The sequence below is a fragment of the Eschrichtius robustus genome, chromosome 16, assembly GCF_028021215.1.
Source record: "Eschrichtius robustus isolate mEscRob2 chromosome 16, mEscRob2.pri, whole genome shotgun sequence".
Taxonomy (NCBI): domain Eukaryota; kingdom Metazoa; phylum Chordata; class Mammalia; order Artiodactyla; family Eschrichtiidae; genus Eschrichtius; species Eschrichtius robustus.
In genome coordinates, this window is record NC_090839.1 from 63,635,843 (window position 1) to 63,652,334 (window position 16,492).

Sequence of the window (16,492 nt, forward strand, 5' to 3'; positions counted from 1 at the left end):
TCTGCGTTACGTCCAGACCTTGCTCCTTTGATACTGCTTATTGTGACCAGCAAATCTTGTGCTTACACGTTTGTGTTCTTTCTGTGGACAGGGCCTTGTGTGTCCTCTGTTTTCCCAGAACCTAGCCCAGCCCCTGAAAACACTTGGTCCCTTAGTAGAGTTTGTTGAAACAAGTGAGGCTCAGAGGTTGATCACTAGCCCAAGGCCACGCAGGAGGGAAACAGAATGAGCCAGGATTCAAGCTCAGGATGCTCTGGACTGCAGAACGCACATACCTAACCCCTCCTCCTGCCTCTCTCCTGCCACGGTCCTGGGCTGCCTACTGCATGTGGGTCACATGAACAGTGTGTGGGCCCGTGGGCATCCCATGTGTGAGTGTGTGTGTGTGCACCTGTGTGCACGAACATGGGAGCGTATAGGACAAAGGAGGGCTCTGCCCAAGCAGAGTGTTGCCCATCTACTCCAAAGTCTTCTTGATGTCTCCACCTCCCATTCATTTGTGCCCCTGTGTGAGGATTTGTTCCTTATACTTTCATGAGATCCCATCACAAGGCATGTCCCTCCTCCCTGCCCAGCCTCTTCCCTGCTTTGTGCTTCCAAACCAGGCCCCCAAACACGTGACACGTTTAATGAAATCAAAATGTCGACTCAAGGATAAGTCATCCAGTGTACAAGCTTTAATCAGTGTTGCATAGAAATCACTGTAGTAACATGTTCCTGCAAAAAGTTTGACTTCTTCCTTCTAGCATTCCACGCATGATGGCGTTTCTCATCTGGGTGAAACTGACACAGAAACAAAGCCATGGGGTGCCATCTTAGTTGTGCTTTCATCCTAAGGGATAGGAATGGGAAAGGGGGCCTTTAATAGCTGAGTGCTTCCTAAAGTCACTTAACCGTCTCCTTTGGGTTTTGGATGCTCATGTGTATTTGAATATGGGGCATGGATAGAACTGAGACAATCATTAAGGTCCTTTTGACTTGCAAAGCCATCCATTTATCCCATCCATTTATCATACATCCATGAATGAACTGGATGGGTGAATGACTGGATGACTTACTGGGTAGATGACAAGAATAACCACATGGACTGACGGTGGTCCTGGGGCCTGCCTGGCAAGCCCACCTCCCCAGCAAGATTTAAAGCCAGGAGATTCAGAGTCAGGTTCAAAGCCCACTTTGTTCTGATGCCCAATCTCGGGTAGTTCGTTTTGGTTTTCAAGGCCCGGTTTCCTTATCTGACAAAGGAATGTCATCCCTTCCTTCCTGGTATTCTTGTGAGCCTGAGATGCCTGTCAAGCCACAGGAGGCCCTTGAAAACTGTTTTCCTCCCTCGATTCCTGCCTGCCGACTCAGCTCCCTTCCCTGCTAATGAGGGCCCTGCATCCCTGCTCAGACCTCCTGTGGAAGAAAGCCCACCTGTGTGTGCACACGGGGCCCGGTGGGAGCTCCCTAGTCTCGGGTGTTCTCTCTACAGCCACCCACCCCTCCACACGCCTTGGCCGAAGCCCTTGGTCTTCGCTCTTGGCCACTCTCAGACTGCCCCTGCCCTCAGGAAACTCCCTCCATCTCCATCTCCCCTCCCACTGGCAGGCCCCCCAGCCCATGTCTACTTACCCCTCTCTGTAGCTCGTGCACAACTTTGCTATCGTCTGCTCTTATTGTAGTTTATTTCTTAATAAACATGTCACAGCACTCACGGTGAAAACCACCCTCGTTTCCAGAGCACTTCCTACATGGCTGGGCTCCGTCCGGGCCCCACTCCTTCTAGGCGGCTTTAGTGACCCTTCATAGGGGGCTGAACAGTGGCCCCTCCAAAAGATGTGTCCACATCCTAACCCCTGAAACCTGTCAGTGTGACCATATTTGGAAAAAGCCTCTTTGCAGATGTAAGTAAGGATATTTAGAGCATCCTGGATTATCCAGGTGGGCCCTAAATCTAATGGCAAGGTTCCTTGTAAGAGACAGAAGAGAAGGTTCAGGGAGAAGAGACCGTGGGAAGTCAGAGGCCAAGATTAGAGTTGTGCAGCCACAAGCCACCGTGAGCTCGACAAGGGAGGGAGGATTCTCCCTTGGGGCCTCCGGGGGACTGTGGCCCAGAGAACTCCTTGATTTCAGACTTCTGGCTTCTAGAAGTGAAAGGACACAATTCTTTTGTTTTAAGCCACCAGGTTTGTGATCATTTGTTACAGCAGCCCTGAGAAACTAATGTACCCCGTGAGGTAGGTACGATTATTACATTTTACAAAGGGAGAGCAGGCTCAGAGAGGCTGAGTGATCAGCCCAGAGTCCCACAGCTAGTCAGGGGTGGAGCCAGGACTCAGAGTCGGGCCTGGTCCCCTCTAGTCCAGCCTCGTGGTCACTGAGGCCTCCGAGGGAATTAAGGAGGCACGTGCGGCTCTGTTCTAACGGCCCTGCCTGGTGTGGTGTGGGGGCCCTGCGGTGAAGACTGTGTCTGGGTCTCTGGACCCTCTGCACCCCTCCCTGCACCCCTCCACTCTGACTGCCAACTTCCCCAGCCTCGAGTGTGTAGTGGAACAGAGACTGTGTTTATTGATCCCAGGGCCCATACTGTATGACTGGCACGGTGCCTGGCATACAGTAGGGGCCCAACAAATGTTTGCTGGGCAGATGAATGGGCGGGTGGATCTGTAGGTCTTGGGCAAAAGGACAAAGCTGCTGACCGACTTGCTTGGTCAGGACGGGGGTGGGTGGTCACCTCCTTCAAGCCTCAGGTGCCCTGTGCCATCTGCAGGCCTCAGTGGTGGCCTCCTCTTTGAGTAGCCCAAGGCCTCTCCTTACCCCTCACCCAGCCCCCAAAGAAATAGAGACGTCCCTGGAAATACTGCCTCCCCACCCCTCCCAGCAGCCCTGATCAGGATCCTTCTCGGGCTCCGATGGCTGGTGCTTGGGGGCTATTGAGGGAAGAGGGTGGAGATCACATTTGTTATTTCTATTGGAAAGAAAAAGGTTAAGGGAGCCAGGGACAGGAGGGGCAGCAGACACATTATGATGCTTCTTGAAGAAGGCCGGAGTGAGTGGACCCAGGGTCTGGGTCTTAGGTCTGTGTCTGGCCACTTCTCTGGGCTTCCTTTGCCCATTGCTCTAATGAGGGCATTGGCTCTGCCCCCACAGCTGGAACCCTTGAACAAGGCAGAAGTGAGCTTCTCATGAGGGTACAGATGGTTACCTTGAGTGTAGGGATGGCAGAAGAATCAGTGGTTGAGAAGGACTCAGACCCCTCCAACCTGCTCACCCCCAAAACCGGGGCCCGTGAGTCAGATGGAACCACTGTGGCTCCAACAGCAGTGCCCGTCTTGGTGAAACACTCACCGCGTGCCAGGCCCGGTCCCACCCAGTGTTTCAGTCAATTCTCCCGACCCGCTGACCTGTGGGTAGCTATTAACGTCACCCTTAGGCAGGGAGGGCAGACTGAGGTTCAGAGACAGACAGCGACTTGCTCGGTGTCACACAGCGAGCGCGAAGGAATTGGAAGCAGGTCTGCTGAGCTCCCAAGTCCATGCTCTTTAAGACCGTTTATGGTTAGAGCAGCAAAATGGGGGTTTGCAGAGGGAGATGATACTGTGCCATCGGGTGCTCTCAGCCTGCATCTGCTCGGACTCGGAGAGGAATCTTCCCCCGAGACGGGACTGGCGGCGGTGACTTTCTAGCCCAGGCTACCACATTCTCCACCCCCTGCAGCATGGGACGGCGGCTGAGAAGTCACGGGGAGTGGACCTTGTGAGGGCTTTTGGCTGGAGTTCAGGGACAGGGGTCAGTGACTCCTGTTCTTCAGCCTCCCTACACACACGCGAGCACACACACACACACACACGCGCGCGGTGCCACGGTCACGGGGTCGGGGGGTGGCGGCGGGGGGAGAGCAGACAGGAGGAGGAGGATTCCTTGGAGACTCTTTATTTACTCTTTTCTGAAAGTTCTTCTCTCTGGAGGAGCGACCGGCACCTCTTCCCGGACCACGTCATGGGTCAGGACTGCGTCTGCTTGGGCTTGGGGTTCTGCTGGGCCACAGAGTCGTCTTTGGCGCCTTCCTCCTGCCACTCAGGCTCCATCAGCAGCAGCTTGCCCTGCACCGGGAGCTCCTCTTCCTCTCCCTCTGCCTTTCCCTCCTCCTCCTCCTCCTCACCCTCCGACGACAAGGAGAAGTTATCCTGACTCACGCAGGCCACGAGCTTCTTCATGGAGGATTCGTGGCCCCGGCCGTGGCCCGTGCCGAGCTTGGCACAGTGGGAACCCATCGCCCACTTTGGCCGCCTCTCTGGACTGGGAGGAAAGGCCACTGGTGGGGTATGGAGGGGCCGTCGAGGGTGGTAAGCAGAGCGCTGACATCACAAAGGGGCCCCCCAGAGCCTCCCACCCTGGGATACCTGAGTCTGAGCCGACACCCGACTCAAACCTAGGCCACCAGCTGTCCCACTGAGCCCCTGCCACATACGGGGGAGGACCGAGGCAAAGTGCCAGGCCCACGCCCGTGCAGCCTCTCCCTGCCATGTTGCCTCCTCCATCTGGCCTTGTTTGCCCTGGCAAAAGTCCCCCTTTTAGCTGGGCTGAGGGTTGGGGATAGAATTTCCAGAAGCAGGAGAGCACGCAGACTCCCCCCCCACATCCCGGAAGTATCCAGCCCAAGAGAGCTGTTGACAGTATGTGATGAAAAGTAGCCACGAGGGAGCCTTCCAGGGACACTGGCAATGTCTGGCTTCTTGACCTGCATACTTAAAACTTGTGCACTATACTTCTATAAAACTAAAGAAAACCCTACTCACTCTCTCCTGTTCTCCAAAATCACCCTTTAAAGGCAGCGGCTCGTAAGCTTTTGGGGTCACCAGCCTCTAGCTACACATGCCCATCCAGCACAGTTTCAGCCCGGGAGGGGGTTACGTCTCCTTGGTCATTTCTGAGCACTAGGAATCTGTTTTCCGACATTTAATACAGACATTGTCCCAGATTCTCAGTGGCTGTGGTAGGCTGAGAGGAAAGAAACTAATGTACCCTGTGAGGGAGGTACGATTATTACATTTTACAAAGGGAGAGCAGGCTCAGAGAGGCTGAGTAACCAGCCCAGAGTCCCACAGCTAGTCAGGGGAGGAGCCAGGACTCAGAGTCGGGCCTGGTCCCCTCTAGTCCAGCCTCGTGGTCACTAAGGCCTCCGAGGGGATTAAGGAGGCACGTGCGGCTCTGTTCTAACGACCCTGCCTGGTGTGGTCTCAGTAGGGCTGGTTGGGGGCCCCGCGGTGAAGACTGTGTCTGGGTCTCTGGACCCTCTGCACCCCTCCCTGCACCCCTCCACTCTGACTGCCAACTTCCCCAGCCTCGAGGGAGACGGGGAGATGATAGGGAAGTGATCCTGGATTATCTGGGTAGATGCGGAGTGCAACCACAAGCGTCCCTCTAAGAGGGAGGCAGAGAGATTTCACACAGGAAGCAGAGACTGGGGATGCGGCCACAGCAGAGGAACGCCAAGGATTACGAGGAGCCCCCAGAAGCTAGGTAGAGGCAGGAATGGACTCTGCCCGGGAGCCTCCATGGCCCTGTTGTGATAATGAGGGTCCCATCTCAGAATCCTAGCGGCCCACAAGGCCTCACCCAGTTCTGCCCTTTGCCCTTTGTTCCCCCCACGCTGGCCTTGTTCTTGCTGGAGCATGCTAGACCTGCTTCCCATCTCGTCACAAGTCACACTTTCCCCAGCTGTCCAACACCTTCAGGTTCTTCACATGGGCTGGGAGTTGACAAGGAAATGGAAAGGACAAGGGGGGAGTAGTGTGGCCTTGGGCACCATGATGGCTCCGGGTGAGAGGACACGCCCAGTGTCACAGGGTAACACACCAGCCCAGTACTCAGGGATGAGCCCCCTGCCCTGGCCCCCTTCCTCCTCCCCTGACCCCGTGGTGAATAGAAGCCTTGTTTGTGCCCTTTGCATAAGGGAGACCCTGACAGGCCAGCAAGTTTCTTATCTCAAGCTTTATTTGGCAGATGACTTTTGCTCATTTTACTCAAGATCTTGTGGGCTCCTTGCAAACTCGGGGCTTGGGCATCCGAGGGGGACTTGCTATGGTCTCGCGAGGTGCTTCCTGGCAGGTGACTCTTTCTGGTGGGCCCAGGGAGGCTTGGAGCTGCCTTATGCATCTTCTCCTCCTCCCGATCCTTCTTCAGCCTTTTGGAAAAAGTTCTAGTTACGGGGCCATCTGGGGAATCTGGGTGGGGATGGGCTTGGGGGGCTTTCAGACAGGGTGGGGTCCCAGCACTGCACAAGCCGCCCGCCTGTGGCTCCTGTCTGTCACGATAGGGCCTCTGTGGGTCCTCCCGTAGATCGGGACATCCTCCGGCCTCAGCTCCTGCGCCTGGTGCAGGCGCTCGCTTTCGCCCTGCTGCCCGGAGCCCTGCTGCGGACTGGGACTCCTCAGGCGGCATCGGACCATCGTGCTCGTGGGCGGGGTGGCTGGGGCTGGGGCTGAGGCTGCAGCTGGCCTTGGGGCTGGGGGGAGGAGGCTGAGGCCTGCCCTCCTGCTCTTACTGTTAACCCTGTTGGTCGGGTCTGTCGGCAGCTCTCTGGGGCCTTGTGTATAAGGAGCCCCGCTGTGTGTAAGCACCCCCACCTTGGCCCCTTCTGTGAAAGCAGCACAGAGCATGGCAGCCACCCCTCACCCCGCCCGTAAAACGTGTCCCTGTGCCTCGTAACGGGGGGACTCTCACAAGAAGAGCGCCAGCCTTCTTGTCCAAATCCAAGCCCTCATTCCCCACCCCCTCCAGCTGGTGCAAATCCACACGTCCTTCCGGAAGTTTCCTCACCGCCTTTGCAGCTGTGCCTTTGCAGCTGTGCCGGGGTCTCTCAGGGGGTCGGGGTGGGGCTTATCTGTCCACAGAGTTATCTTGTGCTTACTCTATGCCAGAAATTCCGGAAATTCCATACATTTACTCATTAACTGAGGCACGAAGAGGTTAAGTGACTTGCTCATGGTCCCTGTAAATAAGAGGCAAGGCTGGGCTTCAGACTCCGTGCCCTTGGCCCTCCGCCCCCTCCCCCGCCCTGGGGACACTCTTCCCTCCTCCAAATGTGTCGTCTTCCCTCCACCTCTGGCCTCCTCCTGCACCTCTCACTGTACTTTTTTTTATTTTATTTATTTTTATATTTTTGAAATTTATTTATTTTTGGCTGCGTTGGGTCTTCATTGCTGCGCACGGCGAGCAGGGGCTACTCTTCATTGCAGTGTGCAGGCTTCTCATTGTTGGTGGCCTCTCTTGTTGCGGAGCACGGGCTCTAGGTGCACGGGCTTCAGTAGTTGTGGCATGTAGGCTCAGTAGCTGTGGCCCACGAGCTTAGTTGCTCCGGCATGTGGGATCTTCCCGGACCAGGGATCGAACCCGTGTCCCCTGCATTGGCAGGCAGATTCGCAACCACTGCACCACCAGGGAAGTCCCCTCTCACTGTACTTTGGTGACCCATTAAAATCCAGAATCGGAGTCATAGCAACTGCAGGGAGGATGTGGTAGACACATTAATGCCTCCTCCCAAAGATGTCCGTGCCCTAAGCCCTGAACCTGTGACTGTCACCTGACATGCAGAAGGGACTTTCTGGATGTGAGTGACTTAAGGAGATGGAAGATTCAGTGTGGGTTCAGTGTAATCACGTGGGTCCTTATAAGACGGGAGAGGGGGCTTCCCTGGTGGTGCCTGCCAATGCAGGGGACACGGGTTCGAGCCCTGGTCTGGGAAGATCCCACATGCCGCGGAGCAACTAAGCCCGTGCGCCACAACTGCTGAGCCTGCGCGTCTGGAGCTTGTGCCCCACGACAAGAGAGGCCGCGACAGTGAAAGGCCCGCGCACCGCGATGAAGAGTGGCCCCCACTCGCCGCAACGAGAGAAAGCCCTCGCACAGAAACGAAGACCCAACACAGCTAAAAGTTAATTAATTAATTAATTAAAAAAAAATTAACCCCTTAAAAAAGATGGGAGAGGGAGACAGGAGGGTCACAGGAAGAGATCTGAAGATGCTACGCCACTGGCTTTGACGGCGGAGGGGGGGGCCCTGAGCCCAGGAAAGCCGGAGGCCTCTAGGAGCTGGAAGACAAGGAGAAAGAAAGGTGATGCTTCCCGAGAGCCTTCAGAACCTGCTCGCGCCTTGCTTTTAGCGCCATAAGGCCCATGTGAGATAATAAATTTGTGTTTTAAGCTATGATGTTTGTGGTAATTTATTACAATGATGATAGGAAACTAATACAGAGACCTCTTATATTAGTGCCCTCAGGCTCCCCCAGGGCACTTGCTCAAAATACGAATGCCCAGGCCTTACCCCCAGACCCTACTAAGTCAGAATCTCCATGGCTGGAGCTTGATCTATTTGTAAAAGCCTGCCCGGGGATCCATGTTCAGCCATCCTGCCAGCATCTTCTGACTGGCTATGGAACCAATCTGGTAGTTGGGTCGTGGAAGCGAGTTCATCTCCCAGCTCAGTGGCCTCACCTGCAAAGACGAGGCCGTCAGTACCTGCCTTGCAGGTTGGGTGTGAGGCCTGGAAGTGGCGAATGCCCAGTACCTGTGCTCCACGGTGCTCTATGAATGGAAGTCATGGCTGCGACGTTTCTGTGGCCCTGTCAAGGCAACTGGGTCAGGGTTCTGGTCACTGATGAAATGCCCTGGGCTTTGCTCTGCAATGAGATCGTGACCCAGGCTCTTGTGTTAAAAGATCTGACAGTTCCCTTTGAGGCCAGGGGACGGAAGTGTTTTGTGAACCACCTTCACATATCTCAGTGTATCCTATGGTTAGTGGACCAAGTTACCTTGTTTCCTCAGCCAGGGATGATATTGTACCCGAGGACTAAATGAAAGCTTAGCTCAACCACTGTCTGGACAAGTTACTCTCACTGCACCCAAACGGAGGCATCTTTTTAAAAAATGGGAATTTCGGCATCTGGCACCTTGGGGAATTGGTGGGATGTAGTGATGGCTGGTGACTCGAGCTTGAGCTGGGAAATGTTTACTGGCTCTCGGGGGTGGGGAGTAGGGGTGGCAAGCCAGTCTTTGATTGGTAGCATTTGCCAGTTTGTGGCCCATTTCAGGCTGCCAGCAGAAAGCCACTGAGCACAGAGCTGGGGAGCGTGCATTCAGAAACCAGCACGGCCGTGGGGCCTGTAAAGGGGTGGCTGGGGAGGCAGATTTGGGTTGTGACTTGGGAGTAGTCAAGAGTTTGAAACAAGATCCCGTGCGACAGCCATCCCTCGCGTCCCCTCTTCCCAGTGTCCCCAAGCCCTCCTCGCCGCTGAGTCCATCAAAGCAAAGAGACAAGAGTGGCGTTTTTCCTTCAACGTTTATTGACAGGCGGCATTGTTCGCTGGCAGGCTCCTGTTCATTTCATTGGAACGGTGGCATGTTCGAGATGTGGCAAGAGGGTCTTGAAGGCTGGTAGTGGTTCAGGCAGGAGTGTGGTGGTCTTGCTACTGGGCGCTTACTGTCTTGCACACCTTACCGTGGTGTAGCGGCGGCAGCACACTGCGGAGAGCGAGGGGGCGAGAGCAGACTTCAGCACGGGCTGAACCCCCAGCTCCACCCCAGCTCCCCGGCCCCCACCCACGGAGCGGACCCCCTCACCTCTCCTGCGCCTCCGGCAGCACCGCCTCCTCTGGCTGCGACATCTTTGTCTCGGGCGGCGGCGTCTGCTCCGGCTCGGGCTGCGGCAACAACTGTTTCTGGCCATGGTGATGGATGGATTCGGCCTGGATGCTCAGAGCAGGGGATACCGCCTTGGTTGAGCCAGCCAACCTGTGAGCAGGTGGAACGTTGTGGGCTGTGAGCCAGGGGCTGACCCCCGGGCCTCTTATAGGCGCGGGGAGGGCCCTGGTCATTGTGAGGTCACAGAGGCCTGGACCTCACAGACCAGGGCCAGGGCCAGCCTGCATCACGTCCATATATGGGCATGTGGGAGGCCCTCGCTGAAGGAGGGCGGGGCCGTGATGCGTGTGGGCCTCCAGGTCATCAGCAGAGGGGAGACGAGGTGACCTCCCTGTAAGGACACTCACTCGCTCCTTCACATCACTGAACACCTGCTATATGCCAGATTCTGCCGAGGCCCTGGCACGCAGTGATAAACAAGGCAGACGTGTTCCTGCCTAATAAACCTTACAGTCTAACTACAGGAAACGTGAATGAAATGAGCACACAGAGTAATTATAATTGTGAAAAGTGCCGAGGAGAGGTTTTATGAGAGGTTTTTATGAGAATGCATGTTGAGGGGGGCTTGACCTCAGGAGAGGCCCTAGGAAAGCCTCCTAAGGAGGATGAGTCAGAATGGGAGGTAGGAAAAGCATCTGGGAAGAGGGAACAGCTGTTGCAAAGCTCAGAGGCAGCACGTGTGTGTGATTCCACTCACGTGAAATGTCCAGAGAGGGAGAGCCAGAGACACAGAGATGGGTGGGTGGTTGCCTAGAAGTGGCTGGCATGGGAACGGCTGCTCAGCGGGGCAGGGTCTCCTTTTGGGGTGATGAACATGCTTGGGACCCAGAGAGTAGCGATGGTTACCCAACGTTGTGATTGTACTCAATGCCACTGAGTTTTCACTTTAGAATGCTGGATTTTACATGATGTGAATTTTACCTCAATTGAAACAAAAAAAGTTCTGAGGCTGAAAGGTGCTTGAAAGGTGTAAGGAATCAAAAGGAGGCCCAGGGGGAGGAGCAGAGACCGTGGCGGAGGGGGTCAAGACAGGGCCAGACCACTCTCAGCTTCGACTAACCTTTCCCACATCCCCATGAACTTGAGGGATAAAGAGGGCAGCAGTTAGAATTAGATTTCATTAATTATAACAGGAAACCAAAATAAGTGACTTTGGTGTAGAAGTTTTGTTTCATTGAAGAAGTCAGAGGTGATTTGGATGGTCATTAGAGTGTCTTGTTTGGGGGATCTACATGCTGGAGTATTTGGGGATAATGGGTATCGTGTTTGCCAACTGCTCTCAGGTGATTCAGAAAAAGAACAGTAACAAGGGGTGCGTATCTACATAGAGAAAGAGGGAGAGGGAGGGAGGGAGGGAGGAAGGGAGGGGGAGTGGAGTAAATGGAACAGAATGTTAACAATTGACAGTCTGGATGAAGGGAAGTTCTTTGTATGGTTCCTGCAACTTTTCTCTAATTCGAAGTTATTTCAAAATAAATTATTGAGATAATTAAAAAAAAAAACAACAAACAAACAAAAGGGAAAAAAGTCAGGAGGAAGGCCTTCCAGGGCTGGTATAAAGACTCCACCCTTAACAAGGGCCCAGACTTCTTTTATCTTTTGCCTCTGCCCTAGGCAAGTACTTTCCATCCTCAAGGTTGCCTCGGAGTCCAAAATCAGGGCTGCCATGGACGGTTGTTTGTGCAGTTCGTATACTGCTCAAAGCTCTCAGCCAGGGGATTGAATGGTGCAGGCCAGGCCCAGCACCCATAAGCATGCTTCTGCCCATGGGAGCTGTCTTCTTCTAATTAGACTGCTCACAGTGGAAGTCTTTCCTAATTTGAACAAAGGCACATTAAGGGCTAGCCTCGATATCCACTGTGCAAGAATAAATGAAGAAGAAGAAAGGGGGCGGGGGGCAAAGGAGTTATAACTCTATAAAGAGCTTTCCCAGACACCCCCACCCAGCAACTTCTTCTGATCACTTGCCTTACCGTGAGAGCACCCTGCCCCTGAGGATAAAGCTGTGGTCCTTAGGAAGGAGAACGGGGCCAGTGGATAGTTAGTACCCAGAGGGGATGCAGCCAGAAACTTCCAGGACCCCACCCTGCAACCCACAACAAGGTGGGAAAACCACGAATTTGAAGCTGAAGTCCAGTAAGTTACAAGCATGTTGCACTTGGCACATAGGAGGTCAGCAGTAAATTCTCAATTATTGACTCATGTCTAGACTGACTTAAAATTATCACCCCCAATCTTGTAACACTTAGTACTTTCTGAAGATAACCTGCATGATCCCGGAGGAACCCCATGAGATGACAGAGATGGGAATTTACCCTGTTTTGCTGATGAGGAATTTGAGACATCCAGGCCAGATCCCTCCCTCACTCAGGTTTTTATTGAGCATCTACTCTGTGCCAGGCACTCTTCTAGGCGGTGGGATTACAGCGTGAGCAAGAGAGGTCAGAGTTCTTGCCCCCAAGAAGCTTACATTCTAGTTGGGACAGACGGCATTATTCAAGTGAACAAACAAATGAACAAAAGGCTTTGAATTTTATTACAAGTGTGCGTAGAATCAGTTGATATGACAGCAGCTGACTGGAGGTTTACTTTAGGATGCCGAGGACAGGCCTTCTTGAGGAGGCAACATTTGAGCTGAGAGCTGAGTGAGAAGAAGGAGCCAGCCGTGCCAACATCTGTCCGTGTGGGTCTCCCAGGTGGGGAGGGAGCGAGTGGCTCTGTTCCACGTGGTCACTCAGGGACTCTGCTCGGCGGAAGGGACATGTGAGCTGAGACTTGGCTGGCGGGAGTAGCCCATTGGTTTGAGGACTCGGCAGGGGGACAGGAAAAAGTTTGGAACTGAAAGGAGGCCCCTGTGGCTGCAGAGGAGGAAGCAGTTCTCGGCCTTACGGTTTAGTGGAGGAGACGGGTATGAGTCAAATCATCACAGAAATAGGTGAGGCGTCCTGGAAAGAGGAAGCCCTCGGAGTTCTGGGATGAGATGTTTGGCCTGCTCTGGAGTCAGAGGACTGCGGGGGCCACCAGAAATGTTGGGATTTTGGGTTCTAGCAGCCGCCTGTTACCCTAAATAATGCAGCACTTGCTTCTAACTCATACTTATTGCGTTTATTATTTGTCTCCAAGGAGAATATAAGTTCTGTGTGATCAGGAACTTAATTTTGTTCACGGAAGCCATCCTAGCACTGAGTAATCAGTACATAAAAGAAATCCAAATATTTGTTGAAGAACTGAACAATAAATGGATGCTTTGTGTGGTAAAGTTCTTTTATTGTCATTTTCCAAATATAAAATCATGGTTTCAGATTACGACTTTTTTTTTTTTAAAAGAGCTCCTGACTTATTTATTTATTTATTTACTTTATTATTATTATTATTATTTTTTTTTTTGCTGTGTTCGGTCTTCGTTTCTATGCGAGGTCTTTCTCCAGTTGTGGCAAGCGAGGGCCACTCTTCATCGCGGTGCGCTGGCCTTTCACTGTCACGGCCTCTCTTGTTGCGGGGCACAGGCTCCAGACGCGCAGGCTCAGTAGTTGTGGCTCACGGGCCTAGTTGCTCTGCGGCATGTGGGATCCTCCCAGACCAGGCCTCGAACCCGTGTCCCCTGCATTGGCAGGCAGATTCTCAACCACTGCGCCACCAGGGAAGCCCAAGATTACGACTTTTGAAATGTCACACACCCTCTCCCTGCCCGCTGCCCTAGCTCTGCTGAGAAATCCCCAAGACTCCTGTCATCTCAAACACAACCTGAATCTCAGAAGGACGTCCGATTCTGTCCTCTGAGGTCCCAGTTGGTCAATCACATGGTGTGTCCTGTGTCCCCCCCGCCCAGCCACATCCATGAAGTCACAATGGCCACCTGCGGCTGCCTGGATCAAGGGGAGATGTCACCAAAGAGATGAAGGGAGGGGTAGGGGCCACGTGCTCCCCTCTGCCTTTGAGAAGGACAGAGCCAGGCAGTTCATTCTCAGGGTAACGAGAGGACGATCAGCAGTAGGAAGACAATGTTTTAAATGTACCGCTGCGCCCACCATTCTGCAGCCAGGGGTCTGTCCTGCAGGACTTCCCACATGTGGGCATGAAGGTGTGTATAGGAGGGTGCCCACTAGAGCACTGTTTGTGGGAAGAAAATTGGCAATACCTTACTATTGACCTTAAGGAAATGGTCCATTGTTACATCCATATTGCAGCTGTTCAGGAGAACACTATATTTCATTCTTTTTAATGGCTGAGTAATATTCCATTGTATATATGAAATAATGCCATTTGCAGCAACATGGATGGACCTGGAGATTATCATACTAAGTGAAGTAAGTCAGGCAGAGAAAGACAAATATCAAATATCATGTGATATCACTTATATGTGGAATCTGAAAAAAAAAAAGCTACAAATGAATTTATTTAAAAAACAGAAACAGACGCACAGACTTAGAGAACAAATTTATGGTTACCAAGGGGAAGGGGGGGAGGGATAGATTGGGAGTCTGGGATTGACATGTACACACTGCTATATTTAAAATAGACAATCAACAAGGACCTACTGTAGGGAACAGAGCAGGGAACTCTGCTCAGTATTCTGTAATAACCTAAATGGGAAAAGAATTTGAACAAGAATAGATACATGTATATGTATAACTGAACCACTTTGCTGTACACCTGAAACTAACACGACATTGTTACTCAGCTCTACTCCAATATAAAATAAAAATTAAAAAACAAAAAAGGAACAGTAGAGTGATGTGCCCTGATACGAAAGGAAGTCCACAGTGTTATCAAACTGTTAAATAAGTGTTTACATAAGCTTAGGGAAAAGTCCAGAATATAATATATTGACTTAGCAGTGGGGAGTGGAATCATGGAAGGTTTCACTTTCTACTTTGTTCACTTTTTTATTGTTTGGAATTTTTTACCTGTCTAAGGGCCATCGCATTGCTGAATACTGGATAAGTTATTTCCATCATGTGAAAAAAAATAATGGAAACTCATAATACACGTTACCTTGTTACCTGAGCAACTGCCATGTGCCGTGATCCCGTTTAGTTGTCAGGTTATTTTTTTTTTCCTTTAATACCCTTTTCTTTTGGGAAAAGTTGAAAAGTTAGTCACAGAGAGTTCCCATTTACTTCTCACCCAGTTTCCCCCATTGTTAACATCTTATATCACCATGGCACATTTGTCACAACTAAGAAACCAACGCCGGAACGTTACTATTAACCAACTCCAGACTCTATTTGGATTTCACCAGTTTTTCCACTAACGCCCATTTTTGTTCCAGGATCTAGTTCAGGGTATCACATCCAGTTTTCCTTATTATTAACATCTTATTAGGGATAGTGTGTTTGTCACAATTAATAAACCGATTTTGATGCATTATTATTAACTGAAGTCTATGCCGTATTCAGATTCCCTTAGTTTTTCCTTAATATCCTTTTTCTGTTCCAGGATCCCATTTAATCATCAGGTCTCCTTCGGTTCCTCTGGACTGTGCTGGTTTCTCCGACTTGTCTTTGATGATTGTGACAGTTTTGAGGAGCGCTAGTCAGGTATTTTGCAGCATGTCCATTAGGATTTGTCTGATGTTTTCTCATGATTCGACTGGGGATTATGTGTTTGGAGGAGGAAGACCACAGAGGGAAAGGGTCATCCTCCTCACCTCCTAACAAGGGCACATGCTCTTGAGCTGACAGACAACGGTTGAAGTTGACCTTGATCACCTGACTGAGGCACTGTGTGTCAGGTTTCTCTACTTTATTGAATACAGTATTTGGAGGTGCGTCACTGTGCATCCCACATGTAAGGGCTGGGAAGTTATGCCCCACCTCCTTGAGGGCAGAGTATATACATAAATTATTTGAAATTCTTCTGCACTGGAAATTTGCCTGTGCTCCCTCATTTATTTATTCAGTCATATATTTACATCAGTGTAGACTCATGGATATTTCATACTGTGGGTTATAATCCAATACTACTTTTTTGTATTGCTCAAATTGTTCCCACTTTGGCCTTTAGTAGCTCTTCCATTGGCCCCTGTGTCCCTTTGACATGGCCCGTCATTGTGAGTTTCTGAGTACCTCCTTACTTTCTGGCCCTGTTAGATACCCCAGGCCCATCTTGTGTATTTCCTGCTTTAAACCTAGAATCAACCATTTCTCCAAGGAGCCCTAGTTCCTTTTATTGGAGAATGGTGTTAGGAACCAAAGTCTGGATGCTAGGTGTGCTCGTTGCTATGGGGTGTTGTTTCTTCTAGGCTCTCTGGGGAATGTAATGTATATACTAACCTGTGTACGTATACAAATCTATAAATACTTGTATGTGTAGCCATCTGTATCACTTTGAAACGTAAGTTCATCCTGATGTCTCTAACTCTAATCCACCACCACATGGATCATTCTAGCCTCCAGCCTCCTCCCCTTGCTTAGCTGTTAACTTCTTACCCCAACAGTGGGAGACCTGGCTCCTACCATCCACTGTCCATTTTCTTATGTTCAACCCCAGTATGCATGTATAGTGGTTTTAGAATTGTTAACCTTTACCCCGATACCTTTCCTTTTATAAATTTATTCAGCTGAATGCCTTTTGTGCTGAGCACTGTTCTAAGCACAGTAAACAAAACAAAGATCCCTGCCCTCATGGAGTTTATATTCTAGTACAGGCAACAGAGCAATAAGTATGATAAATAATCATATAGTATGTTGAAAGGAAAACAGAGAAAGTAGAGTAGGATGAGGATGGCTGGGCTTGCTGTGGGTGGTTGGGATGAGTGGCAATTCAGGGTGATCAGGGCAGGCCTTGTTTTTTGTTTCTTTTTTTTT

General features: G+C 51.4%; 1 protein-coding gene across 1 annotated transcript; it reads right to left on the reverse strand.

The window, feature by feature from the left end:
* Window positions 1-3,986: 3,986 nt before the first annotated feature.
* Window positions 3,987-4,256, reverse strand: PRM3 (protamine 3). The gene has a single exon (XM_068565297.1). It carries the CDS (start codon window positions 4,254-4,256, stop codon window positions 3,987-3,989), a length of 270 nt encoding a protein of 89 aa, XP_068421398.1.
* Window positions 4,257-16,492: the final 12,236 nt, after the last annotated feature.